This window comes from Miniopterus schreibersii (assembly GCF_964146895.1).
Source record: "Miniopterus schreibersii genome assembly, chromosome: 1".
In the NCBI taxonomy this organism is placed as follows: Eukaryota; Metazoa; Chordata; class Mammalia; order Chiroptera; family Miniopteridae; genus Miniopterus; species Miniopterus schreibersii.
This window is the reverse complement of record NC_138101.1, coordinates 114,484,028-114,497,950: the sequence shown is the minus strand read 5'-3', so window position 1 is coordinate 114,497,950 and position 13,923 is coordinate 114,484,028. Positions and strand designations below refer to the sequence as shown.

The following is a 13,923-nucleotide window of genomic DNA, read 5'->3' as shown; positions in this document are numbered from 1 at the left end:
ATAAACAAAATCAGAAATGAAAGAGGAGGAATTATCACAAACAGCACAGAAATACAAGGGATCATTTTAGAATACTATGAAAGACTATAAGCTACCAAATTCAGTAACCTAGAAGAAGTGAGTAAGTTCCTACAAACATATAACTTTCATAGAGTTAATCATAAAGAATCATAAAATCTAAATAGACTAATCGACAGTGAAGAATTTGAAATGGCTATAAAAAATTTCCCCAGAAATAAAAGTCAAGGACCAGATGGTTCATTAGTGAAATCTTCCAAACATTCAGAGATTTGATACCTATCCTTCTCAAACTTTGCCAAAAAATGGAAGAAGAGGCAATACTCTCTAGCACATTTTATGAGGCCAGTGTAAGCTTGATACAAAAACCTGGTAAGGATAACACAAAAACAGAAAACTACATACCAATATCTCTGATGATTACAGATACAAAAATTCTACACAAAATACTAGCCAATCGAATACAACAATACATTAAAAACAATACACCACAGTGGGGTTTATTTCAGGGGCACTAGGATAGTTCAACAAACACAAGTCAATCAATGTAATATGCCACAGTAACAAAACAAAGGATAAAAATCATATGATCTTTATCAATAGATGCATAAAAAGCATTTGATAAAATACAATAGCAATTTATGATTAAAACACTCAATAAAATGGATACAGAAGGGAAGTACCTCAACATAATAAAGACCACATATGACAAACCCTCAACTAGTATCATACTCAATGGTGAAAAACTGAATGCCCTTCCTCTAAAATCAGGAACCAGACAAGGATATCCACTCTCACCACTCTTATTCAACATAGTGCTGGAAATCCTAGCCAGAGCAATAAGGCAAAATAAATAAATAAAAGGCATTCAAATTGAGAATGAAGAACGTGATCCTTTATATACAAAACGCTAAAGACTCCACCAAAAAATTATTAGGAACAAAAACAAATAAACTTGCAGGTTACAAAAATCAATGTACAAAACCCCATTGCATTCTTATATACTGACAATTAAATTTACAAAAATAAATAAAAACACTATTCCTTTTGCAATTGAAATAAAAATAATAAAATACCTAGGAATAAACTTAACAAGGATGTGAAGAATCTACATACTGAAAACTGCAAAGCATTATTAAAAGAGATTGAAAAGGACACAATAAAAATGGAAAGATATTCATGTTCATGGGTTGGAAAAGAATCAACATAGTTAAAATGTCCATATTACCCAAAGCAGTAAACAGGTTTAATGCAATCCCCTTCAAAATCCCAATGACTTAAAAAAAAAAAAAATCATCAGATATGTATGGAACCACAAAAGACCCCAAATAACCAAAGCAATCCTGAGAAAAAAGAACAAAGCTGGAGGTATCACACTACCTGACTTCAAATTTTACTACAGAACTATGATAATCAAAACAGCATCATATTGGCAGAAAAACAAACACAAAGACCAACAGAAACAGAATTGAGAGCTTAGAAATAAAACATGTATATGGGCAAATAATTTTTGACAATGGAACCCAAAACTTCCAATAAAGAGGAGAAAGCCTCTTCAATAAGTGGTGCTGGGAAAATTGGAAAGCCACTTGCAAAAGAATGAAACTTGGCTGCAGTTTGTCCCCATGTACAAAAATTAATTCAAAATGGATCAAAGACCTAAATATATTATCTGAAACAATAAATTACATAGAAGTAAACATAGGTTCTAAACTTATGGACTTTGGTCTGAGAAGATTTTACGAATTTGACCCCAAAGGCAAAGGAAGTAAGGCAAAATAAATGAATGGGACTACATCAAACTAAAAAGCTTCTGTGCAGCAAAAGAAACTGCCGACAAAACAAAAAGGTGACCAACCAAATGGGACAAGATATTTGCAAACAACAGCTCTGACAAGGGTTTAATATCCAAAATATATATAAAAAACTCATGCCCTGCCAGGCGTGGCTCAGCGGTTGAGCATCAACCTAGGATCCAGGAGATCTGGGTTCGATTCCCGGTCAGGGTACATGCCTGGGTTGCAGGCTGCAGCTGATCAATGACTCTCTCATCATTGATGTTTCTATCTCTCTCTCTCCCCCTCCTTTCCTCTCTCTGAAATCAATAAAGATATGTTTAAAATAAAATAAAATAAAATAAAAGACCATTCAATGGTCAACAGAGTCCTCTACATTTTAAAAAAAACCAAAAATAAAAAAAACTCATACAACTCAACACAAAACAGACCAATTAAGAAAAAGGGCAGAGGACCTGAACATACACCTCTCCTGAGAAGGCACACAAATGGCCAACAGATATATTAAAAGATGCTCAAAGTCACTAACTATTAGGGAACTGCAAATCAAAACTACAATGAGATACCACCTCACATTTGTTAGAACGGCTGTTATTAACAATGCAAGTTATAACAAGTGTTGGAGAGGTTGTGGAGAAAAAGGAACCCTCATTCACTGCTGGTGGAAATGTAAACTGGTACAGCCACTATGGAAAAAAGTATAAAGGCTCCTCAAAAAATTAAGAATAGAATTAGTATATGAACCAGCAATTCCTCTTCTGGATTTCTTCCTGAAAATTTTGAAAACATTTATTTGTAAAGATATATGCATTATTCATGGTGGTCAAGACATGGAAACAACCTAAGTGTCCTTGGATAGATGATTGGATTAAAAATGTGGTATATATATACAATGGAATACTACTTAGCCCCAAGAAAAGATGAAATACTACCATTTGAGACAACATGGATGGACCTTGAAGATATTTTAAGCGAAAGAAGTCAGAAAAAGCTAAGAACCATTTATCCATGCCTCTGTTTCTGTTTTGTTCGTCAGTTTATTTTGGTTATTAGATTCCACAGCTGATACAGGGGAGAGTGTGGTTCAGGTGGTGGATGAAGGAAGGTGAAGAGATCAGGAAAAGAAGACCCCTATATTTATATAAAACACATAAATACAAACAACAGTGTGGTGATAGCCAGAGGGAAAGGAGGGTGGGGGGTAGGTAGAGGTGGACAAAGTGGGGAGAATGGGAAGGGAAATAGACTTTGCTTGGGGCAATGGGCACATGATACATTGTGCAGATGCTATTTTGTTGAGTTGTACACTTGAAACCTGTATGGTTTTGTGAACCAATGTCACCCCAATAAATTTAATAAAAAAACAAAAAAGAGAAAAAGCTAAGAACAATATGATTTTACTTATATGCAGAATATAAAACTGAAACTCTTGGTTGCCAGAGGGAAGGGGGTTGGATGGTAGTAAAGGGTAAAGGGGACCAAATATATGGTGAGGGAAGATGATTTGACTTTGGGTGGTGGGCACACAATGCTATATATAGATCCTGTATCATAGAAATGTACCCTTGAAACCTATATAATCTTATTAACCAGCACATTAAAAAAAGGTATTTTATATGCAAATATACTTACATGAGGGAAATATTTTTTAGATTATTGTTGGGGAATAAAAGCAACAACCAAAATTTATAAAAGAGAGGGAAGAAAAACACTGCAGATAGTTTAAGAATGATGAAACTTGTTGAACTTTTCTTAAAAAGTGTTAATCTTCTCATAAACTAGCACTTAGTGAAGGGGTTAATCTGGGTACTTTTTCCTTGAAAGAGCGAAACTAGGGGTGTGAAATAAAAAGATTGAAGTTTTTTATGGATTATTTGATAAAATCTTAAGTGTTAAGTTGAAGACCATCCTTTACAGGGTCAGAGCTATTTTATTTTATTTTTTTTTGGTATCAATTTACCATACTCTGTGCTGAAACTTTTCTCAGCCTACCCAGACTGGATTCTGTCCCCATAACAAAGAAAACATTCTGCATACTTCTCTTCAATTTATATGTTGTTAACTTCAACAGGCAATTTTCTTTACCTCAGCTATTGTTAATGTTATTGGTCCCTTCCTTATTTTAATTTTAGCTCTTTGGCTTTCTCCTTTTTAGAGTTACCTTCTTATCTAACCATTAAATGTTGGAGTGCCTCAAGGTTTCATCTTATGTCTCCCTTTTTTCTTTTTTTACTTTAAACTTTCCCCCTAGGCAATCTCATCCCATTTTTTCACTCAAGTATTACCTTTATGATGGTAATTTAGAAATATACACCTTTTGCTCGAAACACCCTCTGAACTCCAGACATGTATATAATTAGCCTACTAAATTATCCTACCTCAAACCCAATGGGTCAAAGTAAAATTTCTCCCCACTAAACTCATCCTTCTTCCAGTGTTCTCTGTCTCAGTGAGTGGCAGTAACACTGTCCAACTGGGTAAATCAGAAATGTGGTAATTTACCTTGACAACTTGATTCCTTTTATCCCTAATATTTAATCCATTTTCTGCATCTTCTTCATTTTATGTCCTAAATAACTGTCAATTACTCCATATCTAATGGTTACACCTTTGTGCCAATACCCATCATCTATAGTATGACTAAAATCCTGTTTTATGCATTCATAACCACTTGGAGGAATCTTCAGTATACAATTAAACTTCTGATTTTGGATTCCAAGTTTTTCAATGTTTAAACCCACAGTTGCTTGATATTTTTGTAATTTTGTGTATATGATACATTGTCTAAGTATTTGTATTATCTTGTGCCTTTCAAGGAGTGTCCCTTAAAGTATAATTGATGGATCATGTTTAAATACCACCTAAGATACCTGTTACAAATACACATTTCAGAGCTCCAAATCAGACATACTGAATTAAAAGTTTGTGTGTGTGTGTGTTCGTTAGGAATCTGCCCCTTTAACAGGCTCCCTTAGAGGATTATTATGCACACTAACATTTGAAGATCTTGGAATAATCTTGTTTTTATTGCTGATACATTTTATTGTTAGTACATGCTGGTGAGGTTACTGCCTGTGATCTTGTTGCGTGAAAAGAGATGCATGTTGAAGCCTTCAGAATGTATGGTGAGCTGCACTAGAGAAATGTTTAAGCAGGTAGCCTATATACTTTACAATTGTTGTGCTGGAACCTGTGCTCTCTTGCTGGGAAGCTGTTCACAGAGTGGTATGCTGGAAAGCTTCCCAAAGGAAGGTTCAGAAGGTTCAGTATGAGTAGTAGATTTTAATAAGCAGTTCTGGGAGAAGCTGCCTATGAGAATGTGCCAAACTAGGGACCTTGCGAGGAAGTCACCCATGGAGGTGGTGCTGTTGAAACTTGCTGGAGGTGAGCATTACAAAATATATACTGTGCACTGCCCTAGGTTTAAGGAGAGAGAGAGAGAGAGAACAGAACCAAAAAGAAAAGCTCCTTTTAATCTAGTGTCTAGAACCCTCTACTGACAAAGGTTAACATCATACCACCTATTAAAAAAGAAACATAAGCAGGACAAAGAAGAATGGATTTTAGCTGAGAGACAATAAATTGATAACTGTAGCTGATTGCTGCACCACCTTTTAGCTCAATTTATGATTGGTGTCCTCTTCTTTGGAATCTTGACTTTGTACTTAGAGTTTCCATAGATTTCCCGCTTCCCTTCCACTTGTACTGCATTCCCCAATCTCAGACTTAGAGTACATTGCCCCATATTTACTTGTGATGTTTATATCATAACCCTAGTCCAAACAGCCATTACTAAAATGAAGACTTAAATTCCCAAAGCTAGAATTCATTAGTAAAGCCATCTGGTCCTGGATTTTTACTTTTCTCTAGGTCCTGTCAAAACTTTCTAACCTCAATGTACTGTTCTTGCTTGTGTCTCCACATGTTGGCTGTTTCTAGGTTTCTTTTATTGTGATTTTTTGGGCACTCGTTCTTGCTGAACTTTCTTTAAATAGACTTATTGCCTAGAATACCAATTATCGTCTGCCATCTTATATAGTGGACTCTGTTGATTCTCCCGACTGCTCATCACTTTGTAGCTTGGTGTGTTTCAAAAGGTTTGAAACAACCAAAGGGGTCTTAGTCTTCCTCATGCAGACTGAGGAATGCCAGCTCTATAAACCTTTATATAACTTCTCAGAGTTAGTAGTAGAAGATATTAGCCTTTGAGAGCAAATTATTGTGTCGTTCCATAATTTATCACAGTAAGAGTATTCTTAGAATGGATTTTGAGGTAGTAATTACTTTAAATTCTCTCATAAGTAATTTCAATTTCATTTAATGCTGCTACAATTGTTACTGCACTTGCTTAAAATTCTTAAATGTTAAAATAATAAACAGAAGATTGAATTTGAGTTTTGACATGTAAAAGTCAACACTTAGCTATGATTCTTTTGCTAGATAATTGCTCATATCAGTATATTTGTAAAATATTAGTATTTTACAAATAGGTAAGGATATAAAATTCTAGCTATAGATAAGAATAATACAAAATTATTTAGATATAATAAATGAAACAATGAAATTTCTTTGAGCTAAGGGAACAAAATGGGCATTTCCTAAGTACCTTGCTAATTTTATTATTTTAGATAAGTAAAGATCAAAGTTTTTCAGAAGCAGAGTTTCCAGCACCTGATAAAGCAGTCACTTTAAGCATTTCACAAATAGTAAAGCAAGTGCAAAAACTTGAAGAACTGAAAAAGCGCCTTAAAGAAGAATCCAAATACTCCTTGAAAGCCATGCTATCTAAGCCCAAGTAAGTAAAATATGAGTTAATAGAATTAAAAACAAGAATGGGTATGTAATTAGTAACAAATGCAAGATAAGATTTCAGATATACTACATGTAGAGCTTCTAAGTCAAAAAGGAAGGTCTAGTCAGTTTTTTCCTATTTGAAAATTTTAATAGTTTGAAATGGCACTATTTAATACAGTAGACACTAGCCATATGTGGCTATTAAAATTAAAATTCTATTTAATTAAAAAACAAATTTCCTAGTCCCACTAACTACATTTCAAATGCTTGGTAGCTGTGGCTATTGTTAGATAGTTCTTTTGGACATTGGTGTCTTTGAAATATCTGACTTATTTACTCTTTTTAGTATGATTAGGTAGCTTTTATAATGAATAGCAAACTAAAATATGATTAAATATTTTATTATTCATGAACATCATTATTTAAAATTGCATAGGGAAATATATATATGTGTATATATATGTACCTTTTCATATATATATATATACATATATATATATATATATATAGTGTGTGGTGAGAACACTTCAGATCCACTCTCTTGGCAAATTTCAAGTATACAATCAATAGTATTATTAACTGTAAATACCATGATGTACATAAGATCTCTAGAATTTATTGAACTTATAACTGAAAGTTTGTACCCTTTGATTGACATCTCCCCATTTCCCCAACCCCTAGCCCTTGGAAACCACCATTGTATTCTCTGTTTCTAAGAGTTTGACTTTTTGAGATTTCACATATAAGTGAGATCATTTGTCTTTCTCTGTTTGGCTTATTTCACTTAGCATACTGTTCTCCAGGCTCATCCTTGCTGTGACAGATAACATTTCCTTTTGTTTATGGATGAATAACATTATGTTGTATATATTTACCACAATTTCTTTATCCATTTATCCACTGACTGTAAGTTAGGTTGTTTCCATATCTTGGCAGTGGTAATATTGCAGTAAACAGAGGAGTGCAGATATATCTTCAAATATATAGATTTCATTTTTTTGGACATATATTTGGAAATGGGATTGCTGGATCACATGGGTGGTAGTTCTTTAAAAAAATTTTTTTTGAGAAATCTGTTATCAAAACAGGTTGTGTCAATTTATACTATCAACAGCAGTGTACAAGTGTTTTCTCTCTCCACATCCTTGCCAACACTTTTGATAATAGCCATCCTAACAAGTTTGAGATGAGATCTCATTGTGGTTTTGATTCATATTTCCCTGTTGATTAGTGATGTTGAGTACCTTTTCATGTACCTCTTGACCATCTGTATATCTTCTATAGAAATGTCTATTTATTTGTCTATTTCTATGCCCATTTAAAAAATTGGGTTATTTAGATTTTGCTATTGGTTTGTATGAGTTGCTCATATGTTTAGGATATTAATCTCTTATCAGACATATGGTTTGCAGATATTTTCTCCTATTCTGTAAGTTGCTTTTTCATTTTGTTGACATTTCCTTTGGTGTATAGAAACTTTTATATTTGATGCAATCTCATTTGTTTGTTTTTGCTTTTGTTGGCTGTGATTTTGGTGTAATATCCAAAGTATCATTGCTGATACCAGTTTTAAGGAGTTTTCGCCATGTTTTCTTCTAGGAGTTTTATGGGTTCATTTTGAGTTAATTTCTGTGTATGGTATAAGATGATGATACTATTTAACTCTTTTTACATGTAGATAGTCTGTTTTTCCAGCATCATTTCTTGAAGAGACTATCCTTTCCCCATTGTGTATTCTTGGCATCCTTGTCATAGATGAATTGACTGCACGTATGAGGGCTCTTTGTTCTGTTCCATTGGTTTATATGCCTATTTTTATGCAAGTACAACAATATAGTGATTACTATAATTTGAAATCAGGAAATATGATTCTTCCAGGTTTGTTGTTATTTAAAATTTTTTTTTTTTAATTTTTCTGAAGATTTTATTGGCTATTCAGGCTCTTTTCTGGTTCAATATGAATTTTAGGATTTTTTCCCCTTTTTTTAAACTTTATTTTTATTGTTGACACTATTCCAGATTTCCCCATTTTCCTTCCCTTTGCCCACCCCTACCTAGCCCCCACTCCCCTTCCCTCTGGGATCACCACACTTGGTTGTCTGTGTCTGTGCTTCATGTATGTGTGCTCTTTGGCTAATCCCTTCACCTTCTTTCATCTAGTTCCCCTACTCCCAGCTGTCAGTCTGTTCCATGTATTCATGCCTCTGTTTCTATTTTGTTCATCAGTTTATTTTGTTTATTAGATTCCACATATAAGTGAGATCATATAGTATTTGTCTTTCTCTGACTGGCTTATTTCACTTAGCATAATAATCTCCAGGTCCATCCATGCTGTTGCAAAAAGTAAGATTTTCTTGCTTTTTATAGCTGCTAGTATTCCGTTATGTAAATGCACCATAGCTTTTTTATCCACTCATCTACTGATCAGCACTTGGGCTGTTTCCAGATCTTTGCTATTGTAAATAATGCTGCAATGAATATAGCGGTGCATATATTTTTTTGAATTGGTGTTTTAAGATTCTTAGGATATTTTCCCAGAAGTGGGATCACTGGGTCAAAAAGCAGTTTCATTTTTAATTTTTTGAGGACACTCCATACTGTTTTTCATAGTGGCTAGACCAGTCTGCGTTCTACTTCTATGGAAAGTGCCATTGGAATTTTGAATTTTGAAAGGGATTACATTGGATCTGTAGATCACTTGTGGTAGTATGGACATTTTAACAATGTTAACTATTTCACTCCATGAACATGGGATATCTTTTCATTTGTTCCTCTATTATTCTGTTATGTTTAATCACACCTGGTATAGTAAGTTATCTAAGTAAAATTTACATTTATAAACAACATTGTTTTCGTTAAACATAAACTAAGCCTTTTAATTTTATAGTGTTAAAATAGAAAGTACCCATAATTGGGAGGGGCTACTATTTATTATGCAATTACTTTATTCATAGCGCCATTTGTCAATGACTAGACTTAAAGGGACAAAGGGAGTGGTACATGAGTTGGTGCCAATGGGGGTTGCACAATAGATCCTTGGTTCAGAGGTTCAGATATATTCCCTTGAAATATCTATTGAGGCATGAGATTAGTTTTTTATCATATGTTAATATTAATACCTTAAATTTAATCGTCTGATGTGCGTTGGTATTTTCCTCAGAACTTTGCATGTATCCTTTGATCCTTACAAGTGCATTAAACAACAGGTACTCTAATACCTTAGTTTTAGCAGATGAAGAAACTGAAGCTCAGAGAGGTTAAATAACTTAAGTACCCAAGCTCACATAATTTTAAGTGGGTAAAAAAGATTTTGAGCCAAGTATTCTGACTCTAGAACTTGTGCTTTTAATGCATGCACCATTAATAATACATTGGTAAAAAGAAATTTCATGTTTCTATCCAATTTATTTTTGCTATTTTTGTTGTGAATGTTGTTGGTATACCTAATTTTATTCACAGAATATATAGAATTTATAAAATTACATAGTTTGACTTTTATACCTATTTGCTAATAATTTACTTTATTGTCTGTGAATAAAGGTTAAACAACATGTTAAATTTTATTTTACAAACTATATATGTCTAGAGTGTATATTCTAATTCTTATTTAAGAATCTTATTCTTTGGTAATAAATATGTTTTATTTATTGACATTTTACAGGGATAGTGAAAATCCATCAGAAGTAGCGCAAAGTTATGAAAATATACAGCAGAAAATTGAAGGTGATATTTTATGTGTTTGCTTTTATGAGGTTTCCTAAATACATTAACATTTTGAGACTTACAGTTTAAAAGTTTGTAGCCATGAAATTATACAATAGTAAATTTCAAAAGATGTTACTAGAGGGAAAAGGGGGAAGGTAGTAAAAGGTAAAGGAGGTCAAATATACAGTGACAGAAATAGATTTAACTTTGGGTGGTAAACACAGAGTACAATGTATAGACAATGTATCATAGAATTGTACACTTGAAACCTGTAAAACTTTATTAACCATTGTCACCTCAATAAATTTAATTAAAAATATATTTAATAGTGAATTTGAAAAAATAGTGAGTTTGATACTTTCAATAAAAGTTCTTATATTGCAGATTATAGAAGTGTATAAAATGAATAAAATTTTGTTGTTGCTTCTATAAAACCCAGAACTTACTAAGGTCACAAGCACATGAAATATCATTTTTCATAGTGTCATGCATGATAATTGTTTGTGTAATCTGCAGTGTGAGTCTACAGAAAGGAGCCAATTTGTTCAATTTGAGAGAGGAAAATTTTATGCAACCTTAAAGCACGAATAGGACTTAGTTAAATGAAGAAGGGAGATATTTGGTATTTTAAGAAGATATAGTATGAATGAACAGAATGAATGAGGAATTACAACTGGATTGGTATTAGACTGTAAAGCAATAGGCAGGGATAAGGTAGGAGAGAGCCTAGTCAGAGGGATTGAATGTTGTGCTAAGAACTATTTATTTATTTATTTATTTATTTATTTATTTATTTATTTATTTATTTAAATATAATAGGGACTCATTGAAGATTTTCTGTAGGGAAGTGACATTGTATTTAATTTAAAAGATTATTCTGGCCACATTGTAGGAGCTAGACTTGGGGTCTGGGAATAAGAAAGAGAATCGTTGCTGTATCTTAGGTGTGTAATAAGTGCCTATATTAGAGCACAAGTAAAAGAGAAGGGGCAGATTTGAGAAATATGTACCTGATAAAATTGGCAAAACTTGGTGATTGGATATAAAAAGAATGGAGATTAGATGATGGTAACATTAACTAAGAGAATATAAAAGGAAAAACAAGTTTTGTTGAAAAAATGGCGAGTTCACATCACTCAGTTGTTATGCACATTCTTTCAGACATTACCACGGTTGCCCAATTGGGAAGATCTGTATGTTGGCAGCTCTACTGTTTTTCTTAGAATTTTTTTTCTCTTGAATGAGTTGTTGAAATAAAAACTATAAAATTTAAATTCAATTAATACGTATAATTGATATTTGAAACTTATGACAAATCACTCTTATTTCAGAATTTATAAAAACCCATTCAACTGAAGAATTTATGGATGTTTCTGCAACCGAGCCACGTAAGTTTCCACTCATTTAAGCATCAGTGTTATTAACCTCTGTTGAGGGCATTAATTTCTATAATTTTCTATAATTTAAAGTAACAATTATTGTTGCAAAATAGATTCCCTTAATTTTGGAGTCATACAGTTGAGCTGGCTATTAAGCAAGTATTGAAATTTCTAGTTAAGGTTAGATGTTATAAAAAATACTCATTTTTGAGGAGCACCATATTACTTGGAATGGAGGATTTTAGGTGTGATTAGAATATACTAGTGGGCTCTGGCCAGTGTGACACATCGGTTAGATCATTGGACTGCACACTGGAGGGTCACGGGCTAGATTCTTGGTCAGAGGCATGTACCTGGGTTACAGTCTTGATCCCTGCCCCCAGCTGGGTGCCTGTGAGAGATAACCAATCCATGTGTCTCTATCACATTGATGTTTCTCTCTTTCTTTTTCTTTCCCTCCGCCCTCCTCCCTTCCATTCTCTCTAAAAATCAATGGAAAAAAGTATCCTCACTCTTTGGGTGAGGGTTAAAAAATAAAATAAAATAGAATATACTACTGAAATGTTGCAGGGGTGGCAGGCCTTTAAGGTGGAACAGTAATAAAGTTAAGAGATCATTTGTAGCTTTTGTTACTAATTAATTACAGATCATCTCATAAAGACTAATGCTACTGGTAGGTACTCAGCTGTAGCCAAAGCTGCTAGAACTAGGATGTTAAACTTCTGACAAGTTGCCAAAAAGGAGAAATTACCTTGCTTATGTTTTAATAATGGACAGAATTTTCTAACAATCATGAAATGTATACTATGGGATACAGTTTAGAAGTGGAAAATACGATTTGATTAGAAAAAATTGATGGGAATCCTGTCCTCTTTCGACATTAGCTTTAAACCCTAATGTTGCAAAACCCTAATTTGTAAAACAAGGACAGATATACATTCTACAGTACTCCCAGGTTCTATATAGACTTCTGATCAAGAGATCCTGTCTAGGTAGGATAGAAAGAGCTTTGAAGTGGATAGTGAAAGCCTCTCTGTGCCAAACCCTCTGCACATTTATGGAGCTCACCCTCTCTTAATCTGTGAAGCTTGTTTCTGTGTAGTACTGTGCCCTGTTAATTCTAGCTGCCAAAACTCTAAACTTTTTCTCTGAACTAAAGGAGACTCTTTTTGGGTTCATCTTCCTTATGTTGTGGCCTAGAAACTCCATGCAATAAGCTGGCATGATCATTTTAAGGCTTTTTCCTTGTTGTCTCTCAGGGATTACTGCTTTATGCTTTCTGTTTTCCAATGTCTGAACATTGCTGTTTCTTTATTTTTGTCCAGTTTTTAACTAGTTTAAGGTGAAAGGGTAATTCTGGTCCCTGATGCTTCATCATAGTAAAAAAAAGAAGTCTCTGCGCCTACTTATATGCCAGTGGAACACATCCTCCAACAACAGCATAGTTCTAAAAAATATAGTAGTAGAAATTTTATGCATGACTTTTCAGGGAAGCACAGGACAGGGTTACATTACACAATATGGTGTAAAACCTTTTTCAAGTTCCTAAGTATCTTTTCTCATGGCTGCTGCTTCAGTCCTTGAGCTCCATTGGTATAGATCTACTCTCTGTCAATATTGTTCTGTTTCACTTATGTACTCTCTCTTTTTTTATTAAAACTACTCCCTTTTGGAAACAAAAGAAAAAATAACCAGTGGGACTAAATCAAACTAGAATGTTTCTGCACAGCAAAGGAAGTCATCAAAAAAGTGAAAGGACAACCCATTGATGGGAAAACTATTCATGATGATATATCTGATAAGGGGTTAGTATCCAAAATTTATTAAAAACTCACACTACTCAACACACACACACACACACACACACACACACACACACACACACACACACAATCTAATTAAAAATTAGGCAGAGGACCTAAATAGACCCTTCTCCAAGGAGAACATACAGATGACCAATAGACATGTGAAAAGATGCGCAACGATGCTAACAGTCAGAGAAATGCAAATTAAAACCACAATGAGATATCACCTCACACCTGTCATAATGTCTGTCATCAGTAAATCCACAAATGACAAGTGTTGATGAGAATGTGGAGGATGGGAACCCTTGTGCACTGTTGGTGGAATGCAGAGTGGTGCAGCTATTGTGGAAAATAGCATGAAGTTTCCTAAAAAAATTAAAAATGAAACTGCCTGTGACCCACCAATTTCACTCCTGTATTTATCTG

General features: G+C 33.8%; 1 protein-coding gene across 1 annotated transcript in view; it reads left to right on the top strand.

Moving 5' to 3' along the window:
• The window catches only part of LOC308546976 (coiled-coil domain-containing protein 7-like), a gene marked incomplete at both ends in the record, with an annotated part of 109,375 nt that overhangs the window by 43,010 nt on the left and 52,442 nt on the right, over positions 1 to 13,923 (top strand). Inside the window, 3 exons of the mRNA XM_081116513.1 lie at positions 6,443 to 6,609; positions 10,270 to 10,331; positions 11,645 to 11,701. Of these exons, the coding sequence (XP_080972639.1) occupies positions 6,443 to 6,609; positions 10,270 to 10,331; positions 11,645 to 11,701 (286 nt within the window). The remainder of the gene's footprint in view (positions 1 to 6,442; positions 6,610 to 10,269; positions 10,332 to 11,644; positions 11,702 to 13,923) is intronic.